This window comes from Chelonia mydas, chromosome 4 (genome assembly GCF_015237465.2).
Source record: "Chelonia mydas isolate rCheMyd1 chromosome 4, rCheMyd1.pri.v2, whole genome shotgun sequence".
NCBI lineage: Eukaryota > Metazoa > Chordata > Testudines > Cheloniidae > Chelonia > Chelonia mydas.
In genome coordinates this window covers 119,522,519-119,549,517 of record NC_057852.1, presented here as the reverse complement: position 1 = coordinate 119,549,517, position 26,999 = coordinate 119,522,519, and the positions used below count along the sequence as shown (strand labels likewise).

Genomic DNA, 26,999 nt, shown 5'->3' with positions numbered 1-26,999 from the left:
TGATGTATTCTCCATCACTGGACATTTTAAAATCAGAATTGGATGTTTTTTCTAAAAGATATGTTCTAGTTCAATGACAGCTATTGGACTTGAAACCGGAATTAATCTAGGGAAGTCCTATGCAGAAGGTCAGACTAAATGATCACAATGGTTCTTCTGGCCTTAAAATCTATTAATCTATAGGGAACATGATAGAAGTTCACCATATCTCACCCTAAGAGGCTAGCTGTCAGAGTTATGTCCACACTGCAGCTGGGAGCATTATTACTCACTCAGGTCATGGTGTCCAGGATTGGTTGAAAACTCAATCACAAAAAGGTCTCTCCCTTCAAAGCTACGGCCAATGCTGTAAGTTCTTGCAATGTGGGAGCACCTAGAAGCAGTCTTCTTCAAAATGCTCACCATTTTGTAATACGAATGATGGGTGAACTGAATTAAAGTTGTAGGCACCTCCACAAGTAAATCTTCCTCAGCTAATTCTGGCTCCCCTGCAGAGAAAAATTATAACTGCAACTAAGTGAGGTCAAAAAGTTTGTGCCGGAGTGGGGTTATGAAGATACAGTGAACAAACACCTGCCCCTCTGTTCATAAAGCATACATTTCCAAAAATAAAAGTATGGAAATTAGAAATGAGCCTGAATCAAGACATTAGATCTGAACAAGCACCTCCTCCATTTGCTCTTCCGTGTGAGGTAGAATCATAGCGTCATAGAATCATAGAATATCAGGGTTGGAAGGAACCTGAGGAGATCATCTAGTCCAACCCCCTGCTCAAAGCAGGACCAATCCCCAACTATGTTAGTCCAAGTCTCCAAAACGAGCTACTGCACTTGCACGGTGACAGATATTTTAAGATGTGCAGCCAGATTTGCTGTGAGCTTCACCAGCTAAAAACCGGCCTGTAGTACACAGGTAAACTTCAGCCTTCAGCATAGAGACTGGTCCTTTAAATCTATTGGATCAAAGTCATCCTTGGTGTAACTCAACTGACTTCAGTCACCTGCACTATATACCACTAAACAAAAAAATAACATTCACAAAGGCAATTTACCTTCCATGAGCTAGTTAGTATTGTGCATTTCCTGTTGTTCTAAAATTTCAGGTAAGATTTTAAGATATAATACAAAGTCTGTCGGTATATTGTAGCGATCATGGATAGTTTCTTATGATGTGCCTGTATAGCTTCAGTTCTTACCTCGTAGCTTTGCCAGTGGATCAAAACAACCTTCTTCTTCACCAGCAAAGAAGCGATCACAGTCTAAGAAGTAGGGCCAAGCCATGTCTATTGTGTCAAATGCAGGAAGGCAATTTTTTCTCAGGTTTTCACAGACGTGTCTGCAGGGCTTTATCATTTTGTCTTTTTCACACTGTGGGGCCAGTATTGAGCAGCTCAAGAGTCTCAGATCAGGATTACATTCTCCCTGAAGCAAGTTGTGTAGCACACTCATGAGAATATATTCAGAGCTGAATTCAACCACTTCTCTGGACTTCTGATCCAGCAAATTAGGGTACATTGTTTTGGTGTAGGGAACGTCACCACAAGAGCCTAAGGTGATGTCCACGCATTTTGCTACAAGAAACGATAAGATGAACATGTGAAAAATACCTTGCTCATTAATCCCACTGAATCCAATACAGCTGCTCAAATAATATGTATTGAATAACAGGCTCAGTTAAGTTAATCTATTTGCTGTTCACAGATTGTATGGCAATTGATCACAATATTCTCAGATATATTTATTGTTTGAAACTATTTGCGAAATGATTCTTAGTCAGTGGCTTGTTTGTGAGTAGTTCATTGCAAGGAGCCAGTATTCAAAATTTCAATTAGATTTTCAATTTTTGTTGGATACATGGTTATATTTCTGTTCTCTGATTGGCTGAGTCTAACTTTTAAAATCAGATTTCTGGTGTATTTACAAATTCAAAATTTGAAATAGTTAAATGGACAGATTTGAGAGTTTGAATGCCTGCGGACTCCCCTGTCATGTGGAATCCCCATGGGGCCAGAATAGGTAGCATGGCCAGAGAAAACAGTTGAGATGGACAACTGGTGTAAGTTAGAGTAACCCCAAGACTGCTCTATATCACACCAGGGACAAGAGCTTGAGCATATCAACCCCAGCATGGTGGAGCTGAAAAGGTGGCTGACATCTGCCTTCTACCATACATTTGTCCTGGAGGATATGGGCTAAAGCAGATTCATTTTAAAAATTCTAGCAAGTAGAAATGTTTTTGCAACATTTAACCAATTAAAAAAACAAAGGATAAACTGGTATTTATGACATATGGTAGAGGTATTGGATACTACGACACTGGGCAACTTGGATGTCCAAGTCTGAGTCTTACACTCTGTGCTGAGGTCCCAGGCTGGTACGAGATGATATCACAGTAGTGGAAGCAAACTCTTGCCCTGGGAGAGAGAGAACATCTCCCATTGCTCTCTAGTACCTAGTACTAGGGCCAATGCATGGAGCAGTATTGCCAGGGTCCAGGATCAGCTGAAGGAAAGAATAACAAGGAAATAACTAGGAAATACTCAGAGTGCTGAGAGCCCTGGGAGGGGCAGGCGGGGAGAGAAAGAGAAGCTATGCCATACCTTTTTCTCCTGTTTGGCATTGTCCTGCAAATAAAGAGAAGATAAATAGGGATTAGCATCATGAACAGGAGAGAAGGGCTGCTGCAATACCTGTCTAGTACTGTAGTTCTTGCTGAATCTCAAATGTTTGAACTCGAAGTTAAACATATCTAGTTAAGAGACTTTTTACAGACGCAAAGGTATGTGGCAATCAGTTAATGGCCTTGAATACCAAAGGGAAACACAATGCAATATTACTGTGGCTTGTGCGGAAGGAAAGGAAAAGTTCAGTGTGATGTCAAAACCTCAGCTCTCCTGTGTCCCGCTGACATTCCAGACAGGAAGAATATGACCCTTATTGTCAGGAATATCAATCTAATTCAGTGGTTCTCAAACTGTGGGTCGGGACCCCAAAGTGGGTCATGACCCCATTAATGGGGGTTGCCAGGGCTGGCTCTGACTTGCTGGGGCTCGGGGCCCAAGCCAAAGCCTGAGGGATTCAGCCCTGGGACGCAGGGCTCAGGTTACAGGCCCCCTGGCTGGGGCTGAAGCCCTTGGGCTTCGGCTTTGACCCCTTCCCCACCTGGGGCAGTGGGGCTCAGGCTTTGGCTTTGCCCTCCCCCCCTCCCCCACCCCGCGTGGTTGGACTCAGGTGGGCTCAGGTTTCAGTCCCCCCTCCTGCAGTCATATAGTAATTTTTGTGGTCAGAAGGGGGTTGCGGTGCAATCAAATTTGAAAACCCCTGATCTAATGTAATGTAATCTAAAGCATTTATATCATGTTCAACACTGTAGTAACTGAGCTCCTAACAAATCTATCAACACCACAATATATAGGCCCGCACATGATCTATGTCCCTTTCTCTCTAAAGCAATTAGACAATTTTTATTTTAAATCTTCCACCACCTCTTCTACCTTTTTAACTTTTCTAACTTTGGCAACTAAGGCAAAATGATGCTACTAAAATAAGACTCAAACTGTTGGGTTTTTTTCAGTGCCCCATTGGAAGTAACAATTATGTGCAAGGCTCATAAACATCAAAGAATATGTTTTCACTGGTGTATATTGGGGATCTAGCCATGTAGCTATAGTCAATGGGAGACTGGCAGCTAGCTCGTCATGTTTGTTCTTATAAAACCAAATGCATTATGTCCACTAAGAAAAGCGTGAATTACTACTCCCACCATATTTAAGAGTTATTATCTGAATTCACTCTGTTAATCACTCTCTGGAAACCAACTAATTTTTCACTCTCTGGAAACCAAAGCAAAATCATTAACATGAAAACAAAATTAGCCCTGGAATTTGATCTTGACAATGGGTAATTTAATGGGAAATGAGTCTGGTTATGTATCCTGAATTATCATCAATTAACATTACTCTGTAAAGCATTTCTGCGGCTCTGTGCTATTATAAATATTTAATTTTTGACACCAGCAATTAGTGGTGACCAATAATCCTGTGGTAACTTTTTGAATATATACTGTTCATATAGGCTTTTTGTCCTGGCTTGGTAGATAATGGTAATAACAATAAACAATGCTTAGTGTATCTATATCAGAGGTGGGCAAATTACGGCCCACGGGCCACATCCGGCCTGCAGGACTGTCCTGCCCAGCCCCTGAGCTCCTGGCCTGGGAGGCTAGCCCCCGGCCCCTCCCCTGCTGTTCCCCCTCCCCCACAGCCTCAGCTCACTGCGCCACCAGCACAATGCTCTGGGCGGCGGAGTGGCGAGCTCCTGGGGCAGTGCAGCTGCAGAGCCTGGCCTGACCCGGTGCTCTGTGCTGCGCGGTGGTGTGGCTGGCTCCAGCCGGGGGCGCGGCTGTAGCACCACCAGCCACCGGTGCTCCAGGCAGCGCGGTAATGGGGCAGGGAGCGGAGGGGTTGGATAGAGGGCAGGAGTGTTGTGGGGGTGGTCAGGGGGCGGGGGTGTGGATAAGGGTCGGGGCAGTTAGAGGGTGGGGATCGGGGGGTTGAATGGGGGCGGGGGTCCCGGGAGGGCAGTGAGGAGGTAGAGCAGGGGTTAGATGGGGCGGCGGGGGGTAGTCAGGGGACAGGGAAAAGTGGGAGTTGGATGGGGCAGAGGTCCTGGGGGGGCAGTCAGGAATGAGAGGAGGGGTTGGATGGGGTGGTGGGGGACAGTCAGGGGTGAGGGTTCCGGGGGCGGTCAGGGGACAGTGAGCGAGGGGGGAGGGTGGATGGGGCAGGGGTCCCGGGGGGGGACAGGGGGGGTTGGATGGAGCAGGAGTCCCGGAGCGGGGACCATCAGGGGGCTAGAAGCAGGGGGGGATAGGGGGCGGGCGCTGGGCCACGCCAGGCTGTTTGGGGTAGCACAGTCTCCCCTAACCGGCCCTCCATATAATTTCCGAAACCCGATGCAGCCCTCAGGCCAAAAAGTTTGTCTGCCCCTGATCTATATAGTGTCTTCATCAGAGGATTTAAGTGTGCTTTCATTAACTCAGCCTCACAATCTCCCTGTGAGGTCGTTATTATTAACTATAGTTACAGCTGAAGAGGCTAAGGGACAGAGAGACCAATTTCCTAGTTTTTGTGTTGAGACCCTCAAACCTGCCTCTTGCATCCACAATGTTATGACTGGAGGTAACTGTGGGTGCATTTTGTAGCATATAGGATGCAAAGGAACAATCAGGTGTTCAGATATTTCATACTGGGAAATGCACCAGGAATTATTTCTGCCTATATAATCAGAGGACATTTTTCAAAATCAAGCCTCAAGAGCCTCTTCTCTGCACTCACAGAATGGACCCATTTCCCACAGTGATTACTAGCAATAGTTCCTTTGTTTCATGGGTTACCTGTTAGGATGGATGAGACAAAAATCATTTCCAGAAAACGATTGTTCCCTGTCCACACTTGCAGGTCAATCAGGTTCAGCATCAGTGCAGGGGGAACTGCCACTGACAACCATTGGTGAGTGTAAGTAGGGCTTGTGTGACTTGCCCAAGTTCATGTTCTTGCCCAAGTTCATGTTCATCTTCATGTTTTGGTCCATAATCACAAATCCCCTGTAATAGGGTGTATATATAGCCCTTTGTGACCCCCTGCTGGAGGCCGGGGCTGGCCTTAGACCAAATGGCACCCCAGGCGAGGAGCATCTTCAGCTCTCTCCTCCCCTATTTGTTAAATTTTTGAATGCTTTATTTTTATTGCACCTGTAGCCCATTTCATGACTTGGATGCATGATTTGCATGCAGATTTATCCATGGCATATAAGAAGATAAATCTGCACACTACGATCTGTAAATCTGTATTTATTCATGTCATAGATAAGCAAATAAAAAATTTGTTTCTTCTAAGCTTACAGAAACTTTTAAATTTTAAGAATAACTGAAATGTACTTGAAACTGTGATGAAATGTACAAGAAATTGAACTGTGCACCAACATTGGGAGGACCAGTATTAAATAGTGTTACAGTAAGAGTTACAGTAGATGATAGCCTTAAAATATTAACCCTATCCTTTAGTTCAAAAGGTCACTTTTCTCACCTTTGCCCTCACAAACTGAAGCACAGCATGAGAGAGATCCAAAGACTGGCCAATGGCATTTTCAAGCAATAAAATAGCAAGTGATGTCAGTCTCTTGTCATCCCTCATTGATCAAAGATATGTTTTAATGAGCCTGAGCTTTGAAAAGCTGTGCTCACCACTCACAAATGTGACCGGCAGCATGAGCAGAATCCTCAAAGCTTTCCACACATTAGGAAAAGTGTCCTTCAGCTCTGCATCATGAATGAATTGTAGAACTTGGAGTGGAGAGTGCTTCTCGTGTGGCAAAGCATGATGGATGTTGTCCAATTCGACATAGAGGTTTTATCATTGACATCCAAACATTCCCCATGTGTCAGCATCCGGTGAAACTCCATACAATTGTTCAAGAGTATTTTCCAGTCCACCAGCAGCTTGTTAAGGTCATACAAAAAAAAACCTGGTCTTTTTGTGGTGCTTCATTTGTCCAAACCTGTCTTTGACGGACACTCGAGCAGTGTCAATACGCAAGCAAAAAAACTCCCTCTTGGATTTTTTCTTCCGAGCTTCCCATCAACCCATCTCTGCTCTTGTAACCAAACTGTCTGTTCTTCCGATGAATACGCATTTCCTTGCAGATAGGCTCAACTCCTAAGTTTGCCACCATTTCTTTGGCAGCAGTGATGACATCTTTTAATCCGTTATTTCTGTAGGCCACAATGAAATCAAGGCAGCTTCTCATCAAAGTAGTAGCAGTCGCGATGTCCATTGACTGATTTTGTAATGTCTTGCCAACAACATTTCCTTGGAACAAGATATCAAGATATCGTGCCAACCCACAATTGAGACCAGAAATTTAAAGTCAGCTATATAGTTTGCCAGGCTTTTCACCTTGTCTCAGATTCCAGCCTTGGCTTTACTCAACTGCAGCAGTTCCTCAGGGCATTGTAAACCTCAGTCACTTGGTACCTCACTAGCCTTATGCTGTCAATGCGGCTCTCCCAGCAAGTGTCATTTAGCGGCTGCATGGTCAGATTTGTAACATTGTCTCTGAGACTCCGCAAGCTCAGATAAAAGGTGGTGCAGGGCCTTAGCAGGTCAGTTCCTGACTGGGACCAAAAGGGTGAGGAAAGGTGCTCTACTCTGACCACAGGAGCTCATCTGGCTTTACTATTTACTACATTTACTATTATTGGGGGAGTAGTAATTACCGGATATAAAGGGACCAGGTGGGAAGAGGCCCAGGGAATGCAGTAGCAACTAATCAAAGGAAGCAATACATACATGCCTGCTGTTCATAGGGTCCCTCTGTTGGGATCCAGAGTAGTGGGCAGGCCTGGATTTCCCCACTGGCCACTGGGAAAGTGGCCTATGCCCCATGAAAGAGAACATAAGAATGGCCATACTGGGTCAGACCAAAGGTCCATCTAGCTCAGTATCCTGTCTTCCAACAGTGACCAGTGCCAGGTTCCCTGAAGGGAATGAACAGAAGAGGTAATCATCAAGTGCTCCATTCCTTGTTGCCCATTCCCAGCTTCTGGCAAATAGAGGCTAGGAACACCGCCCCTGCCCACCCTGGCTAATAGCCATTGATGGACTTATCCTCTATGAATTTATCGAGTTCTTTTTTGACCCATTATAGTCTTGGCCTTCACAACATCCTCTGGCAAGGAGTTCCACAGGTTGACTATGCGTTGTGTGAAAAAATACTTCCTTTTGTTTGTTTTAAACCTGCTGCCTATTAATTTCATTTGGTGACCCCTAGTTCTTGTGTTATGAGGAGTAAATAACACTTCCTTATTTACTTTCTCCACACCATTTGTGATTTTATAGACCTCTATCATATCCCCCCTTAGTCGTTTCTTTTCCAAGATGAAAAGTCCCAGTCTTTTGAATCTCTACTCATATGGCAGCCGTTCCATACCCTGAATCATTTTTGTTGGCCTTTTCGGAACCTTTTCCAATTCCAATATATCTTTTTTGAGCTGGGGCGACCACATCTGCACACAGTATTCAAGATGTGGGCGTACCATGGATTTATATAGAGGCAATATGATATTTTCCATTTTATTATCTATCCCTTTCTTAATGATTCCCAGCATTCTGTTAGCATTTTTGACTGCCACTGCACATTGAGTGGATGTTTTCAGAGAACTAGCCACAATGACTCCAAGATCTCTTTCTTGAGTGGTAACAGCTAATTTAGACCCCATCATTTTATATGTATAGTTGGGATTATGTTTTCCAGTGTGCATTACTTTGTATTTATCAGCATTGAATTTCATCTGCCATTTTGTTGCCCAGTCACCCAGTTTTGAGAGATCCTTCTATGTGTCTGACAATTTTGTTCCTTACTATAGTTTCAACCATTTTGCCCGGTATTGAAGTCAAGCTTACTGGCCTGTAACTGCCCAGGTCACCTCTGGAGCCCTTTTTAAAAATTGGCATCACATTAGCTATCCTCCAGTCATTTGGTACAGAAGCTGATTTAAATGATAGGTTACAGACGGCAGTTAGTAGTCCTGCAGTTTCACATGTGAGTTCCTTCAGAACTCTTGGGCGAATACCATCTGGTCCTGGTGACTTATTATTGTTTAGTTTATCTGTTTGTTCCAAAACCTCCTCTAATGATACCTCAATCTGGGACAGTTCCTCAGATTTGTCACCTAAAAAGAATGACTCAGGTTTGGGAATCTCCCTCCTATCGTCAACCTTGAAGACCAATGCAAAGAATTCATTTAGTTTCTCTACAGTGGCCTTATAGTCTTTGAGTGCTTCTTTAGCATCTCGATCATCCAGTGGCCCCACTGGTTGTTTAGCAGGCGTCTTGCTTCTGATGTATTTAAACATTTTTTTGCTATTACTTTTTGAGTCTTTGGCTAGCTATTCTTCAAATTCTTTTTCGGCCTTCTGAATAATTTTTTTATACTTCATTTGCCAGAGCTTATGCTCCTTTCTATTTTCCTCACTAGGATTTAACTTCCTCTTTTTAAAAGGATGCCTTTTTGCCTCTCACTGCTTCTCTTACTTTGTTGTTTAGCCTCAGTGGCTCTTTTTTGTTCTCTTACTATGTTTTTTTTTTTTTAAATTGGGGTATACATTTAAGTTGAGCCTCTATTATGGTGTCTTTAAAAAGTTTCCACACAGCTTGCAGGGATTTTACTTTTGGTGCTATGACCTTTAATTTCTGTTTAACTAACCTCCTCATTTTTGTGTAGTTCCCCTTTCTGCAATTAAATGCTACAGTGTTGGGCTGTTGTGGTTTTTCCCATGCCACAGGGATGTTAAATTTAATTATATTATGGTCACTATTACCAAGTGGTCTAGCTATATTCACCTCTTGGACCTGATCCTGTGTTCCATTTAAGATGAAATCAAAAACTGCAATCTCTTCTTGTGGGTTCCAGGACTAGCTGCTCCAAGAAGCAGTCATTTAAGCTGTCAAGAAACTTTATCTCTGCATCCCGTCCTGAGTTGATATGTACCCAGTCAATACAGGGATAGCTGAAATCCCCCATTATTATTGAGTTTTTTATTTCAGTAGCCTCTCTATTCTCCCTGAACATTTCACAGTCACTGTCACCATTCTGATCAGGTGGTCGGTAATATATCCTTATTGCTATATTCTTATCATTCGAGCATGGAATTACTATCCATAGAGATTCTATATTCAATATTCTATGGATAAAGAGACAAGGCTTGTTTAGAAGCCCAAGTGAAGGATGGGATTTAAAAGGCCCAGAGACTGGGTTTAAGACCCAGGTGAGGGCTGACCGTTTGTTGAACTCTTTACTACGCCGGAAGGGGTTCATTCCTTTTTGACTGTATAACTCGGCTGGAGGGCTGAGCCACCAAAGACCCACCTAGTGAGGTTGGCAACCTACAGGGGGGGAAAAAATTGCAGCACCACACCGATCCCATAAGGGGCACTCAGGAGACGTGAGTGTCTCTGTCATATTCCCCTTGTGTTTTTCTTTCTAACAGACCTTTATCATTAAATGAAACAGTTGGGCATGCACACTTTGCCAAACTCTATTCCATCGCTGACCAGGAACGTTGTACCCATCAGTCAGTGTGATATGTGGCTTAAAACTAGTATCAGTGGAAACTCACTATTCTTCCCATTCACCTGCAGTAAAAGGTATTCTAGCAGCAGCTGGGGACAAGAGGAGAAACCCAAAGAGAAAAACATAGCAAGCTGAAACTGCTATAATACTGCTGGTTCCTTCCTTCCTTGCCATCCAAGAAGCAGCAGACTTGCTAAATTTAGCAGCTACCTAGTCCCTGCTCGGCTGGCCATAAGGAAAGTTGCCATGATGGCAATTGATGGAAGAGATGGAAACACTCACCAAGTCATATACAGTGGCTGGATTCACACAAGGGCCAGATAATTTTGGGAGCAGTAATATATGTAAATATATATTTTATGAGCGGGGTAAACTAGTCTCATGCTTCCGAGCATAAACTGATTATCTACAGAAGTCAGGAGGGCTTCCCTCCTCCATTATATACAACACTGAATATTTGCTAGATGCCTTATGGATTGTTCTTGGACTTCTTTTCTTCACCTGGAACTTCACATACTGACTAGAGTTTGTCAGAAAACAAATTCTCTGGCCCATCAACAATGTTGAGATTTGGGGGGGTTGGGGGAAAGCATCACATCTCGGGATGAAAAATCCAAAATTTTGTAATTTTTCATGGAACAAAATTCTATTTTTTTTCCTCAGGTCAATCAAAAATTTGTTTTGATAAATTTGAACTGTTTCATTTCAATTTCAACCTTTTTAATTTTTAATATAAAATAAAGTAAACTTAAACCTTTTTGTTCTGAAAATATTGAGAGAGAACATTTTAACATTTTCATAATGCTTTTCCCATTTTCTTATAACAATTTCATCAAATCAATACAATTTCTTACAAAGAATAGGTTTTGTTAAAAAAGCATTTTCTGATGGAAAACCATTTTGATGAAATTTTTCCAACTAGCTCTAATGTTGACCACTGTTCAGTAGGTTTCAGAGACTTGGTGATTCAGAAATCTGATCTCCTACAACAAACTCTGTGGCATATTCCCATGAAAAATCAGCTAATTAGGCAGTTAAGGTTAGATTAAGTTATTTCTCATGCCGTTGGTTGGACAGTATGGAGGACAGCAAATGCATTATGTGTCTCCATCATTTTCTGTCCTGATCCAGATAGAGCACATTATGGGATAGAATGCCAACTGTTGACATCATTCTGCCATTGTGTTTCAAGTCTTCCAGGAGTCTTTTTCCATCCTGCTTTCATTGGGTCAAAGTTAAAGATGATTCTCACAGGGAAGTTGGAAGGCATTCTGAGCAAATGACCAAAACACCTTAGAGAGCGTTGGGTCACCATTTGAGAGAACAGGACTTCATTAGTTAGAAAATGGATCTCTTCCTTCTACTGGAATCCATACCATTTGATGCTTCATCTGTGTCCAACTTCTTTTCAGTCTTGACAGTGAGAGGCCTTTTTTCAGTCCCATCGGTCAGAATACTGACCATCAAAACATTATATATCCTCAGCTTCATCTCTGTACGTATCAGGGTGTTCGGTTTGCAAAAGACAATTCTGATGAGGCACACCATTACTGATGACACTCTTGCAGTGTGGGCTTCAAGTTTTTTCTCAGTGCCACCCATGTTATTAACAGTAGAGTGGAGGTAGGTGATATCACCAACAACCTTGACTGGGTGGTCACCCACGAAGGGGCTAGTGCCTTCAGTGTGTTCAAAATACCTATCAGGAGGAATTTTGGTTTGATTCCAGTTAATTTTGAGGCTGACTTTTGCCACTGACCTTCCTAGGGCTTTAATTGCTGCAACTAGCCCATCCATTGATTCAACAACTAGCACTATATTGACTGCAAAATCAGTGTCAGTGAGGTTCCTCATCAAGGGGAATGCCTAACCTGCATTTCCTTAGTGTGTGGTCTAGCATGTAATCGATGACGGCATTGAAGAGATCTAGGGCAGCAAGGCATCCTTGTCAAACACCGGACCTAATTCAGAAGACGGCAGTTCTTTTTCCACTTACAAGAATGCAGCTTGAGGAGTTAGCAGTAGTTAGAAGACAGAATATTCCGCAAAGCTTGCCAGGGAGGCCTACAAATTTCAAGCTCAGCCAAAGCGATACAGAGTCAATCACAGCCTTGATATCCAGAAATGCAATGTGAATGGGTCCTTGAATTCTCATGCCTTCTCGATAAGCTAGTGCACTGGGAAGATTTGCTTTGTCATAGAATGGCCAGGAGTGAAGCCAGCTTGTTGTGGTCTTCTCTTAACTCCTTAAGATACCATCAGCTGAGACCAACAAGAGAGAAGAAAAAACTTTCCCTGGGATGCATAGAAGAGTAATGCCCAATAGTTATAAAAGTCTCATTTGCTGCCTTTACGTTTGCAAAGTGGTAAAATATTACCTTTTTGCCAGTCAGACAGGACTGACTCTTCTCCCGATGATAATGAACAGTGTCTGCAGCCACAAAAGAATAGTTGGTCCTACACTTTTTAATAATGCCACAGGAATTTCACAGATTCCTGCTGCCTTATTTCACTTCAGCAGCTTTACAGCACTGTGATTTCAGTGATAGTGAATTCACCAGGATAGTTTTGTGCTAAATGGGTCAACTTGGCAGCAGCCTTAATGTCAGGGTCCAAAGAAACTAAGGTGCATTTAGCAGCTGTCAGAAATGTTCCCTTCAGCCTGCCATGAACTCCACTTTTTCATTGATTAGCTGACAAAAACTGGAGTAGACCACACCAAATGAATGACTTTTCTCGTGAGTGAGGTTGCACAAGTGTTTATAGAAGGGAGGCTACATTGTTCCTGCAGAAGTTTCCTCAGGTGAGATGGCTTTGGCTTCCAGAAAAACTTTTCAGTTAGTGCACATTGATTTATTATGAGAGTCATTTAGCTTATGACATATGATCGTATCACCTCTCATATGTGATTCTGTTCAATGATGATTAAAATATTAACAGAGATCCAGGGCTTCCTGGCTTTTTGGGAGGGAGTAATGAGAGTCATGTCTGCATCAATTATCTGAGATCTAAAGTCTGTCCAGGTGGATTCAGCATCAATATATTCTGATAGCCTCTCCAACGTGTTCAGGATTTTAACTCCATAGTGGTTATGAATGCTATTGATTTCTAGATTAGATCATTCAAATTTTGGTAACCCAATGGTTGCTTTACCTATGCTCTTTTGTCTGAAACGGAAATTGGTGAAGACTAATTTGTGGTCGGCGTTAGTGAGTGCGGCAGACCAATAAGTACTGCAGTTTCTGATGGATGATTTCGTGCAACAAGAGATTATAATGCAATCAATCATCTTCCTTGTTCATTCCATCATTCAGCCAAGTAAATTGGAGATTTTGCTTCCTATAAAACCCGGGGTTCTTAATGACAAGCTCATGAGAAATGCACAACTGTACAAGGCATTTGCTGTCATCCAGGATCCAGGTATCCAAGACAACAGGTCCAGTTTTTTTTCCCATGCTCCACTCAAATTACCAAAAGTAGCATTAATGTTACCAAGCAGAATGATGATTAGATAGATCTATTAATAAACAAATAAAGTTGACACAAAAAGATATTCTAATTTTTAGATAATGAGCAGAAATCTGCTGTCAGTAACATGGATGCAATGCCCAAGTCAAGTTAAGTTACTTATGTCATCATACAATTGACTCCATAGATAGCTCTACAAAAGAGATCGTTAGAGATTTGCTACTTAGTTTGCTGTGTTTCTGATAAAGAGATTAGTATTTCATGTACATAAAAACAGAGAACAGAAATGTTGCAAAGCCCATCCCAAATGTGCATTTCTGATTAAACAGTTCTTTGGAAACTATCATGATCCCAAATTCCAATGCTTGCACATAATCAAGAAGTTATGATTCAGCATGGGACAAAAATAATTGTCCAGGGCCCATACTTAAAAATAATCAGGGATGCACTTACCTGGGCCAAACCCTCCCTGCCCGTGAAACAGTCAGTACAAAACTCCATGAGGGCAGCTCCCTGAAGTTGCTGCTGTGCATTCGCCTCCCAGGGGAAGGGTCTGTGGCCCCTGATCCCCACAAAGCCCAAGGATCTGTAGGGAAATAACACAGGTCCTGGGGCTCTGCACAGAGATGACATACTTTGCAGTGCTCCACCTGCTGTGTTCTGTCTCAGTGAGGCTCCTGCACAAGCCGTGCCACTGACCATACCAGATCAGCCCCTCCACACACACTCCATTTTAGAGGCCCATGAAATTGGAGGGGATGCACAGAGCATTGATATCTGCCAGCTCCTGTGGTTAACCCAGAGCCCTGCTCCTAGTGATCCCGTCCTTTACGGGTGTTGAGCAGGGACTTCCAGAGGGTGAATGCTGCAGAGACATTGCTCCCTTTCATGTCATTGTTTCCCCAATTTTAGACCCTTCCTCAAACAGAACTGATGGGTACAAAGAACCGATTGTCTTCCAGACCCAGTGGACCCTGTATGAGTTGTGTTTATTGTTATCCCTGGTTGCTCTGCAGGAGGTGCAATAAAGTTTGGGAGAGTACGTCTTGTATTTAAAAATATGGATAAAATCCCACTTTTGAAGAGCTGGTTGGAGCTGCCTGAGTGCTTTCTATAATATACTCTTCTGCTTTCAATTTGTAAAGGCAAACTTGAAAATCTAGAATGCAGCCATTCTAGTGCCAAGCTTACATTTCTCCCCCTCTCAGATGATTCAGTGGCGAAAGACACAGGCGGCTAGGATTAACCCTCACCCAGCCAATGTGACTCTATAGATATTTCCAGTATCATGGTTTAGTTTATAGTGGATTTTAATGCAGTCAGTAGTAAAGCCAATGGGGATCTTGTGTGAAGTCGGGTTGCAGGTTCAGTCCCAGAATTGTTAATGAATCTAGACCCACAGAAGTACCTCAATGTGACAATGCAATGGTGTCTTTATGGTTTATTGAATGAGCCAGATTAGATCATTTGTGTTATCATGACTGACACATCCACTTCTTGGTTCACTGAATTTCTTTGTGAGTATGAGTTTAAAAGCCTGGGCTCTTTTGTTGGAAATATTCATTCCTTTTCTAGAAGGGTTTATAGACGAAACATCTGCTTTTCAGAATATACACAAAGCATTTCAAATTCCATGGATATTAGCTTTGTTTTGGGGTTTTTTTGCCAGAGTATCTGATTAACCAACTCAGTTTTCACAATGAATGTTTTCCTTGAAACATTATCTAGACAAAAGCTGCTATTAAGCAATAAAATGCAAAAGAACAAATACCATTGGGTAATTCTGCTTTGCAAAGAAAAGCACAGAACAGCAGCTGGAAACAATAAGTGGAAGCCTGCCTAGCTGCTCTACATGGCCACTGATAATAATATGGGGAACTGAAGAGACAGAAGCCACTTTCAGGGACCAGAACTACCAGTGAGAATGGAGGTGACAAATGCCAAAGGGAGAAGAATTTCCAGGAGACAAGGGAATGAGGCAGCTGGGCAGTATGTCCAGGGAGAAAAGGACTAGGTGGCCAAGCAGTGTGTCAGGGCAGAAGGGAACCAAATGGCAAGACAGCATGTGCAGGGATGAAGGAGGAGAAAAACCCCAGGAAGCAGATAAATGTTTCCTGGAAAATAGGATGAGAGAGGCACAGAGTGGAGCGGGTGTCACAGGGAAGTGATGTGATGGCAAATAAGAAGGGGTAGGCAAGATCATGAATGGCAGGCATGCAATCCATGAGATAATGTCCTCTCAAGACCTGGTCCACAGTATGAAGAAGTTTGAGAACCTGAGATATAGATTAATGCCTATCTCCCTTTGCTTTGAAAAATAATTCATAGCAGTATGAGAAGAAGAAGTAATTATCTCTCTCTAAACCATACATCAGGGATCGGCAACCTTTGGCATGCGGTCCGCCAAGGTAAGCCCCCTGGCGGGCCAGGCCAGTTTGTTTACCTGCCGCGTCTGCAGGTTCGGCTGATCGTGGCTCCCACTGGCCGTGGTTCGCCACTCCAGGCCAATGGGGGCTGCAGGAAGCAGTGTGGGCCAAAGGATGTGCTGGCCGCCCTTCCCGCAGCTCCCATTGGCCTGGAGCAGCGAACCACGGCCAGTGGGAGCCGCGATCGGCCGAACCTGTGCACGCAGCAGGTAAACAAACCAGCCCGGCCCGCCAGGGGGCTTACCCTGGCTGGCTGCATGCCAAACGTTGCCAATCGCTGCCATACACATTTGGAGGTTTTCCCCACACACATCCTTTGCTTAACAGTGTTGCAGTTACTCTTTCCCCCAAACCACCAGAGGCATTTGCCTCTCTCCTCTGCAATCTGAATGCCTTCAGAAACAGGTCCTCAGGTGCTATCCTCCATGTCTGACTGGTTCTTAAAGTCACTCTACAAGGAGCTCTTCCAGCTGAATATTTAAACAGGAAACGACAGCGAAATAAATGCATTTTGGCCTCAGGTAAGGTGCTTTTGAAATCTGTGCTTGGGCAACTACCAGTTAAAAAACAGGGACTGCCAGATTGGCTGGAGCTTTTGACAATGACGCATGTGGCCGGGTTGCTTTTTAACATGCATTTTCCATGAACAATGCTAACTTAGAGGCCTGCAGGTCCTTTCTTTTAATGCTTCTTTCATAAGGGAAAGTTAAATCAGCTCAGCTGCAGGTGAAACAGATTAAAATAACAGGTGAGATGCGGCCAGGGAGCATTCAAAACCTCAACAATTTAGACAGGGATCTAAGTAACATGGTGTTACTCAAGAGGAGGGACAGTCCTGTGGCTCAGGCATCAGACTAGGACTCAAGTGGTGTGAACTGAGTCCTTGGCTCTGCCACTGTCTTCCTGTGTGACCTTGGGCAAGTCATTTAACCTCTTTGTGCCTTATTTCCCACTCTTCAACTTGTGTTCCTTTCTCTGAGCCTTCAGGCACAGGCACTGTACAGACACCCCTGCTCTGGAAAACTAAGCTTTTCAGGGCAGGGGCTGTCTGTTCAGTGACTGGCACAATGGGACTCTGGTGTTGGTTGGGTCTTCCAGATGTTACTGTAACACAAAAAAATAATAGAAATAAACATGGTCTAGCTATATTAAAATATTTCCCCTTTTCACTAGTTTAGGGAAATCAGAAAGACAGTAATGTAGCACACCAGGTATTGTAGCACACCAGACAGAAATCTGCAAGAAATATCAGTCAAATCTGATAATCTATTTATATTTTAATAGCTAGGATCTCAGCTGAGGCCCTGGATCCAAATAACCTGAAACTCTGGTGGTGATGATTAGAGAAAATCCAAATCTGGATCTGGTTCTGAATTATGCATTTCTTCCCCAGGCCTGATTCTCCCTCTCACACTCATGTAAATGAGAAGTACTCTCATTTAAATCAGTGGAGCTACGCCAGTCTACAAATGCTCTAAGAATCAGATCCCAATCTCTATAATGGGCAAAATTATTATAAATCCCCAAATTCCAATTATCTAGAATTCTGTGAAGGGAAAGATGGTTTCTTAACTCTTGATCCACATAAAAATTGAGTATGCTTGAGCCAGCAAGCCCATTGCTAATACGCCACTTGGAACTTATGGTAAAGGTGTATTTCTTCTATACCTGCTTGTAAACTGGTGCCCTCTCTTCCCAGCCCAGATAAGTAGTCAAGTCAGTCATGGTCCCTTCTCCTCAGGGACCCTTTTGTAGGAACTTATAGAAAACCCAAAATAAAACAAAAACAGTAGTAGCAAAGGCAGCAGCTACCTTCAACTGCCCTCTCCCCACTGAGTTCTCCATACTTGTGGGCAGGGCTTCAGCTCACACCCAGCTGTTTTTCCCCCTTGCCACCTTCCAGGCAGCCCTTTATATTTTCCCCGCTTACTCTAATAGGTCAGGGTTAATTGACTGCTGCCTTAACCCCTTAGGGTCTGGGCTAAGAAATGCCCTTGTACCCGGTCACTCTCTCTCTCTCTCTCACACACACACACACACATACCCCAAGAGTGTGGCAGAGAGCAGACCGTCCTTCGTGCAGAAAAATACCTGTGGTCCCTGGGCTGTCCCAGGCCTAAGGTTCACCACAAAAGAAAATGGCTGCAGGGCCAAATGCCAATGTGTAAGTCTGGCATTGTAATCATTCATAGCCTGTAACCATTTGAGGGGCACATGGTCCATGATCAGGATGAAGGATGCTCCCGGAGGCAGTATCACAACAACTCCATCGGCCACTTAACAGCAAAGCTTTTTCTAACCCTGAATACTTCTTCTCCTGAGGGAGAAGCTTTCTACTGAGATATACGATGGGGTGTTCTCCATCTTCCACCACCTGCATGGAACCACCTTAAGGAGGCATGTGTTTGTAGCATGAATTATTTGGTAAAATCCAGGCTCAGCAGCACTGGTTTGCTGCCGAAGATGTGCCTGAGTGTGCCAAATGCACCTATGTAGCCTGAAGCCAACTGAACCTTTCAGGGTGGCCTTATCCTTCAGGAGGTCCATGGGGGCGGTGGGGAGTGGGAAACCCAGGGACAGACCACATATAGTATCTTGTTAACCCCAAAAACAAGTTGACCTGCCTTTTGGTGGTTGGGAATTGGGCACTCTAACAGGGCTGTTCCCTTGCTGGCTAAGGGTCAGATTCGTCCATTCCCCAGGGCACATGCTAAGTATTTTGTTTCGGCACAACCCACCTTTCACTTTGCAGAGCTAGCTGTTAGGCCTGCCTCCCTTTGAGACTGCAGGACAGTGGCGATCCACTTGAGATGATGTTCCCTGGTGCTACAATAGACAACAATGTAATTGAGATAGGCCTCAGAGTACTGCCGGTGAGGCTGCAGTACCCTATCCATTAACCACTGGAAAGCGGCGGGAGCCCCCACAGAGTCCAAATGGGAGAGTTCAAAACTGAGAAAGGCTAAAAAGGGTGGCAAAGGCTGTCTCATCTTTAGACTCTGGTGCCAGTAGCCTTTTATAAGGTCTAGTATGGTTATTAAGCAGGCCCAACCCAGCCTTTCCAGCATCTCATATATTCTGGGCATGGGATATGTTCTGAACCTCTACACGACATTAACCTCTCTAAGATCAATACAAAAGGGAACACACTTGTCAGGTTTGGCTACTAAATCAATCAATGGGGCCACTAAATCAATGGGGCCACCCCATTCACTTGGTGACTCCTTGACTATCCCTACATCCGGAATTTTCCTTTCTGTACTTAACATCTGGGATAATTTGTGTGTGGTGCTCAGTGAGGTGCGTCCTCCCAGGCTTGATGGTGATGATGTCATAAAGGCTCTGGACTAGCTTGCGGGCTTGCTCTCTGGATGGTGAGGTTGTCTCCCAGAGTTATAGCAGGACAGACCCCACCTCTGATATTTGAGGGCCTTAGTCTAGTTCCTGTGGACTGGGTGGATAAACATGGCCTTTCAGCCATTCCAGGGCTTCAGTAAGTTCACATGGTCCATCTGGATGCCCTATCTCTTTCCAGCTAGCCAAATCTCATAATCTTTCCCCACCCAGCACTATCTCAAAGGGGCCCTGCCATTTAGCCAGCAATTTGCTCTCGGCGCTAGGTAGCAATACCAGGGCTGGGTCCCAAGGCTGATAAACCCTCTGCCTTGCAATGCTCTTGTAATACTGCTCCTGTGTGGGCGTCACAGCCTGTACATTTCTGCTTGGCAAAGGCCCTCGTTAACTACAGTCTCAGAAGATTCAGGACATATTGGACGGCATTCTCAGCCTTGGTCCCCTTGATCTTGCCAGGCTCTCTGCACAAGGAACAGAACTCCATGGGGCGGCCTTCCATATAGCCACTTAAAAGGAAAGAACCCCGTAAAAGACTGGGGCACCTCCCTGACAGCAAACATGAGCTGTGGCAGTACTCTGTCCCCATTGTGGGATTCGGCTGTGATGAACTTGCACAGTATTCCCTTTAGGGGCCGGTTACAACACTCCACCAACCCTCCTGTTTGGAGCCGGCAGACTGAGGTTCTTATGGACTTTGTTAAGTAGGAAGCAAACTTCATGCAGTAGCCTTAACATGAAGGTGGTGCCTTAATCAGTCAGCATCACCCTGGGGATGCCTACCTGAGAAAACGCCTTTAGCAACTCATCTGCAACCATCTGGGCTGACACTGATTGCAGGGGAATGGCTTTAGGGTACCAGCTGGTGTAGTCCAAGATAAATAAATAATATATAGCAGCACGCCCTGGCCATAGGCTCAAAGGGCCACATTAAATATACCCCAGTGCAGTCAAATGATATATCTACCAGGGAAAGAGGAACCAAGGGGGCCTTTTGAATAGATTGGGGACTCACCAGCTGGCATTCAGGACAAGAGGTGCAGTAGTCATAGAATCATAGAATCAAGAGTCCTTAACCTCTTGACATATCTCTAGCCATACCCATTTCTGGTTTGGTTTGGTTTTTCACGCCTAAGTGACCAAACCAAGGTATTTTGTGGGCCAGCCTGAGGAGCTGGGAACCAGCAGTTGTGACTGGTATATCCCAGTTTGGACTCTTTGACCACCTGAATCAGAACATCTCCCTCAAGTTCAAAGTGAGGGTACTGTGCATCCTATACCTCATGCACCAAGGTCCTGTTCACCCTGGCCAGATGCCCATACAAACGGCTAAACACTCCATCATTTTGGTGTTCTTGAACAAAGTCACTGGAGTTGGTGAGAGACTAATTTTCCATCAGCAGGATCACCAAAGGTAATAACCCTTGTGTGGATCTATCAGGGTGTCCAAATTACTCTGTGTCACTGTGCTCTTCTGTATTTGTTGCACTGGCTCTGGATCAGGATCTGTAGGGCCCCTGGAACCCTGAGTTGCCCTAGCCTGTGGTATCTGGGAGTCTGACCTCTGCAGGGTTACCTACAGGGGATTTGAACCACAGTGGGTGGCAGTGGATTTATGGGCCCACCTCCTCAGATCTTATATGGTAGTACAGTTTGCTTCTGGGCAAGATGACGCTCCTTATGTGTTTTCTGCACTGGGGTAGTAAGTCAGGATCAGCAAAGAGGAAGCTCTTCCTAAGCAGTACATCAGCCTCCTCCTATGGGCTGGGATCCAGGCAGGGTCCTGTAGCAGGCCCATTACGGGTCCCCAGACCCGACCCAGCACCACTGGATATGGCAATTCTTTTGACCCAGCCACCACCAACTTTGCAGCTCTCCTGTTTATGGGCGGCTTAAGTTGGATAGTGGGATACGGTTGGAAATACCCATAAATACAACCTATCAGCAATACCCCCCCCCCCGTCCAATCCTTGGGAAACTGGGTCCCAATAGCTGCTCATGGAAAAATGTCTGGCCAGAGCTGGAGTCAACCAACCCCATTGACTGTAATGGGGATAACTAGAGCACTGAGCTCCCTGAGGAGTGCTGAGGTCTTGGAGGAGCAGGCTATGATATAGTCACATTCCATAAGGGTGCAGAAGCTGTAGCCATGGCCATCCTGCCCACAGCTGAAGCAGATCTGAGCTCCTTCCTGTCCCTCGGGTTGTACCAGTACCCCTCTGGTCAGTATTGGTCATCAGCAAGGAAGCAGATTCTGCAGCTCCTATCTGCTCCCCTTCTCTCACCGGCCCCTTTAACCCCCACCCAATTTACTTTGGAGACCATTGCCCCCAAAGGAGGAGTAGTCTCCAGTGGGGAGGCGGGGTGGCAGTCCCAACCACAGAACAGCCTTCCCATGACCCTCTCAAATCCCTGCATTGTCTCCTCTTTCATGACACCAACACCTTGCAAGGGGAAGCCAATGGACCCACTTCTCCTGATTCAGGTCAGGCAGGTGACCCACAGTCTAGTTCAGCCTCCAAAAAGTTCTCAACCAAACGCACTGCGGTCTCCAGTTTGGCTGCCCCATGCCAGTAAATCCACTCCTGGGGTCCCAGTAAGCACGACATGACAGAACTACTTGAGTACCACCTGCTCGATGATTTCCCTGGGGAACTCAGATTCTGGCCTTAGCCACCAGCAGCAAAAGTCTAGGAGGCATTGTGCAGCAGCCCAGGGGCGAGAGCCCAGGGTGAAGGCTTCAGCCTGGAACTGTGGGTAGTACCTCTCCACAATGGGACCCAGATGGTCCAAAATAGCAGCCTAAGGGCTCTATAATCCCTGACCATAGTGCAGTCTTAGGCCCTGAGCCTTCTGTCAGATAGGGGGCCAACTGGAGGGACCATTGCCCTTGGGGCCACTGGTGTGCCAGGGCCAGCCACTAAAATATCTCCAAATACCCTTCCCGATCATCTTCTGGCCCCATCTTGGTCAGGGCCCCTTCCCCACTCAGGTCTCTAGGGACTATGCATCTACCTCTACTCCTTGGACTCCAAGAGATCCCTGGTTCACAAGACAGAGAATGATCTGCTGCAGTTGGTCCATAAATCGCTGGAACTGGAGTTGCTGCTTCTGCTTCACAAGCCATTGGAGATGGGATTCCTTTTCCATTTTGGCAGCACTGGTGTTCAGTTTCAGGCCAGATCAGTTGCCCACGTTCTCTACCATATGTGATCTGGTGTCATGTTTTCCCAGCCCAAATAAACAGTCAGATGGCCAGTCAGTCAGTCCTGGTCCCTTCTCCTCAGCGACCCATTTATGGGAACTCATAAAAAGTTCAAATCAACACAATAGTAGCAAACCAAGACAACAGCCACACTCAACGTTCAGCAGTCCCTCCAGCTCTAAAAACCTGTGGGCACGGGTGCAGCTCACACCCAGCAATTTTCCCCCCTTGCTGTCTCCAAGGCAGCCCTTTATATTTCATCTGCTTCCTCTAATAGGTCAGGGTTAACTGGCTGCTGCCCAAAACCTATAGGATCTGGGCTAACAAGTGCCCTTGTACTGGGTCACAATGCATAATTCAAAAATGCATGACCCAACGTTGTATAAACATTCAGAGGAAAACGTTGTCACTGGGCTGAAGTCATGCTTGAAAAATTTCATCAGAAAAGGATCTGTTCAGAAATTAAGATTTCACCATAAGGGAATTTCCCCATATAGTTCGTAGTTTCTAGTCCTACTTTCCTTGTGAAATATAAACCAGAATATATTACTATTTATATTATTGAATCTATACCATACATTATATGGGATGTCTACTGTGGCTGGGTTAATACTGATGGGGAACTATTGGGCCAAATTCTCCTCCTAGTTATAGTGGTATAAATCCAGCATAACTCAAATGAATCAATGAAAAACCTCCAAATTTGAACATGTGTAACCAAGACCAGAATTTGGCCCATTAACTTAAGTATGTCTGAGTTCATAACTTTAGTGTTAGTTTTGCATTAGCGTTTGTTTTGGCATGATTTCATCTGAGTGTGTGTGTGTGTAGATATAGACATCAAGGGAAAAGTAGTTTTAGAAATATCTAAGGCAGATAAATCACTATTCACGTGTACTATAGTACATTCATTCACACGCAGAGATAGGGCCTTTTCCAAAGCCTATGGAAGGCAATGATTTTCATGGGCTTTTGATTAGGTCCGTAGAGAAATATATGTTTTGAAAACATTTTTATAGAGATAAAATATTATTCCAAAAACATTGGTTTTACCTGCCTTCTCTGGCCTGCAAAGGGTCATCGGGTGTGGGTGAGAGTGTTTTTGATCTCAGGGGCAAAGTCAAATTGGCCATGGCTGTCCAAGTTTATTATTTAAATATAAGCTTTCTGGAGTGTGACGGGCACAGGCAATCACACTATGCTTAGCCCAGCTGGACAAGGTTATCTGTAGGATGTGTCTGGCATATCGTTGATAGTGAGATACCTGAATATGGATTTGTGGGGGAGGTTTTCATTGAAAGTTAGTGGGATCTGGATGCCTAAATGTCCTTTATACCTTTGGAAATCTCCTGCTTAGGGGCCAAACAACTTTAGGTATTTTATATCACAAATTGTGGTAACAATATCTAACACAATTCTGCCCTTTAACCACTAGGTGGCACTAGAGACAGTTGCAAAGATAGCAGTTACCTTTTCTTCAAATAGACGTACACAAAGACTCCTTCCTATCCACCTAAATATTGTCTATATTCTCAGCATTAGCCCTAGGTATTTGGATGAGCAAAGTGATTTGCTATAGGCAAATTGCAAAATGTATGCCCCTCACAGCTCACCTGCACTCATAAATAAACATTTAGGATGGGATTTTCAGAAGTGTTCAGCATTGCCCTAACTCTGTTCCCACGGAAGGAGCTGTTAAAGCTCCCATTTACTTCACTGGGAGCAGAGTTAGGACAATGCTGACAACTTTGGAGTACCCCATTCTTAGTAAACCTATTATCTTCATTAATTTGCTCCCTAAAGCTTTATTGCTTACAGTGTCTCAATAGCAGAGCTGGCCCAAAGTAAGAGGAAATCGTCCATTTTTAGTATTTTCAGCCATGTGCAGACTGCCTCTGTTTCGTTTTTATTTTTCCTGACACTAATGATAAAGTGATGTATTCCAGTTCCCAGTGAAATATACCATTTCACTGGCATTAGGGCATTATCCACGACCCTCTGGGAAACAGGCTGTGTGCCAGAATGGAATCCCATCCTCTCAACTCCCTGTCTTGTTCTTGGTCCAGATTATAATACTCTTATATAGGTCTGTATCATTATCCCCAATTTACAGATGGGGAAATGGAGGCACAGGGAGGCAAAGTGACTTGCCCAAAGTCACACATAAGACCGGGGCAGAGCCAGGGATGGAACCCAGATCTCTGGAATTCCAGGATAATGCTCCTCTCCTTTGCCAGTGGCAGATGCAACTCCCTCACACTCCCTTCCATGGGGAACTGAAACCATCTTACTCTGGACCCATTGGCCAGTTCCTTTTCTCTTTCTAACACCCATCTGCATTGCCCTACTCAGGGCTGGTGTATAGCCTAGATCTCCACATGCAGGGTGTGCACTATCTGTGAGCCTGACTACAACTACCTTTCCTTTCTACTCAGAAAGGTGGCAGTTCTGTTGCAGTGAAGGCATTTTGCAAGCCTGTGCTGCCAGTTGAATTTTATCTTTATGTATTGTGGTTGCCCACGGTGAAGTCAATGGCAAAACTCCAAGTGACTTTGTAGGATCTGATTATGCTCCAATTAAAGAAACTGTATACTGTACCCTATATAGTCTCTTCCCATAACTAGCTCTGCATATTCTGTGGTACTTATCTTTGAGCAACATGATACAGAAATAAACCCCTTCAGTCTATGGTAGACCTCACGTTGAGGTTTGTGAAAGCTGCACTGACAGATTGTATGCACCTTTGCCCAAGAATTGTAGTCTGCCATTTCAGCCTCAAAATAGAATCTATGGGTTATATTTAAAAACTGAAATTATAGCTGAACTTCTGTGGGTAACATTTAGGTCAATTTCAGGTTAACTTCCTTCCTCCCCTGACAAATTCCCAGTTATAAAACAAAATATAATGTCTTTTATAAACCATTTTAAATTGGAATCTACTGGACATAATTTCCTCTCCCTTACCTTTGGCTTTTCTTTGGTGTAACTCTTGGTTCCACTAGAATTACCCTGTATTTATGCCCATGTACATAAAATCAGAATTAAGCTAATTTAAAAAAACAAAACAAAAAATGCTGTATACATTTTTTTAAAGGCTACTAAAGTTTTTCAGCAATGGTTAGTTTTAAGTGTAACTTTAGTTACTGAAATAAAAGATTTCAATTCATTTTAACCAAGTGCTCCTATATAAATCTAGCCTTTATTCCAGTGTGTGTAAAAGTGTCTATCAAATCAATCTATCCAAACTTTGTATGGGTTATAACATGTTAAAATCTACAGCTACCCAGCACACTAAGCTCCTAATGAAATTCATTTGGACTAAATAAAAGTTCCTTTGGACTTAATAAGTAACCAAAAAGTAAATGTGAGAAGAAGATTTTCATAAGCACAAAAACACACACCAGGTCGAAAGTTCATCTTCAGCAATCTGAGGCTCACTTTCTGAGAAAGAAAGGCCAGAAAGAGGGAGAATCTTCTGTGTTCCCCAAAGCAGGAGTTAGAGGATCCTGTATAGGGTGACCAGACGTCTTGATACTATCAGGACTATCCCAATATTGGGAGCTTTATCTTATATAAGCAACTGTACCCCCCTCCTGGAAAAAAAAAGGGATCCCAATTTTTCACATTTGCTATCTGGTCAGTCTAGTCCTATAGATTGTAACTTTGTAAGTACTTCAACAAAGAGACACAGCCACACATGCTCTACAAAATGCTGATGGGGAAACATTTTACATCCACCACCATCAGAGATTTGCTATTACAAAGCAACACAGTTGGCTTCCTTCTCATTCATGCTTAGAGCATAAACACGTTACTAGCATTGCAAGTTTGTGTGTCCTTCCGAAGAGCAATCCGATCCCCACATCTGGAGGGGGGGCGGCAGAATATTGTTCATTTCTCCCCCTCCCTCAGCCTGAAATTTGCTCCCTTTCTGTTTTCCTCCAGAAGCAGAGCTGGGGGAAAGGAATGAAGGGGCGCATGTTAGTTTTTAGCCTTACCTAAGGTTTCCTGGCCGGGTTCACAGCGTGGGGCAGGCTCAGTGACCCTCACCAGGGCACCAAGAAACAGCAGGAGCCTCAGCAGCATGCTGGAGCGCCTCTGTGTGCGGTCAGGATAGTGATGTGGCACTGGCTGCTGGAGGAGTTTCTCCACTTTGAGCCTCCACGCCGCGCGCTCTCCCTCTCTCGCCAAGCTGCAAAGGAAATTAGTGCAATGCAAGTGCATGCCCACCTCTTACAGGATATACGGTCCAGGAATCATATTACAGTTGGCCTCAGTGTTTTGAAAGCGAAGGGTTTTAAGACCGAAGGCGGGAGAAGCCCCTCTCCCCTGGTAGGCTGGCGTTGGATTTTGTTAAAAGCTTCAGGGGGGTCCCCACAAGAATCCAGCCGCCCGCTCCTGGAGTCCCTGGCCCCTCC

The 26,999-nt window shown here is 44.3% G+C and overlaps 1 protein-coding gene across 3 annotated transcripts in view; it reads right to left on the bottom strand.

Moving 5' to 3' along the window:
- CPZ (carboxypeptidase Z) overlaps nt 1-26,791 on the bottom strand; it is a 60,622-nt gene extending 33,831 nt beyond the window's left edge. Inside the window, exons 1-5 of one of the 3 annotated variants that reach the window (XM_037898151.2) lie at nt 26,580-26,697; nt 18,764-18,851; nt 2,600-2,623; nt 1,196-1,570; nt 273-488 (exon numbers count right to left, since the gene is read on the bottom strand). In XM_037898151.2, the coding sequence (XP_037754079.1) occupies nt 273-488; nt 1,196-1,514 (535 nt within the window). In that variant the 5' untranslated portion in view covers nt 1,515-1,570; nt 2,600-2,623; nt 18,764-18,851; nt 26,580-26,697. Of the gene's footprint in view, nt 1-272; nt 489-1,195; nt 1,571-2,599; nt 2,624-14,052; nt 14,114-18,763; nt 18,852-26,579 lie in introns of those variants that run through there. The other 2 variants (XM_027822484.3, XM_043544720.1) reach the window with 2 other exon arrangements.
- Nucleotides 26,792-26,999: the final 208 nt, after the last annotated feature.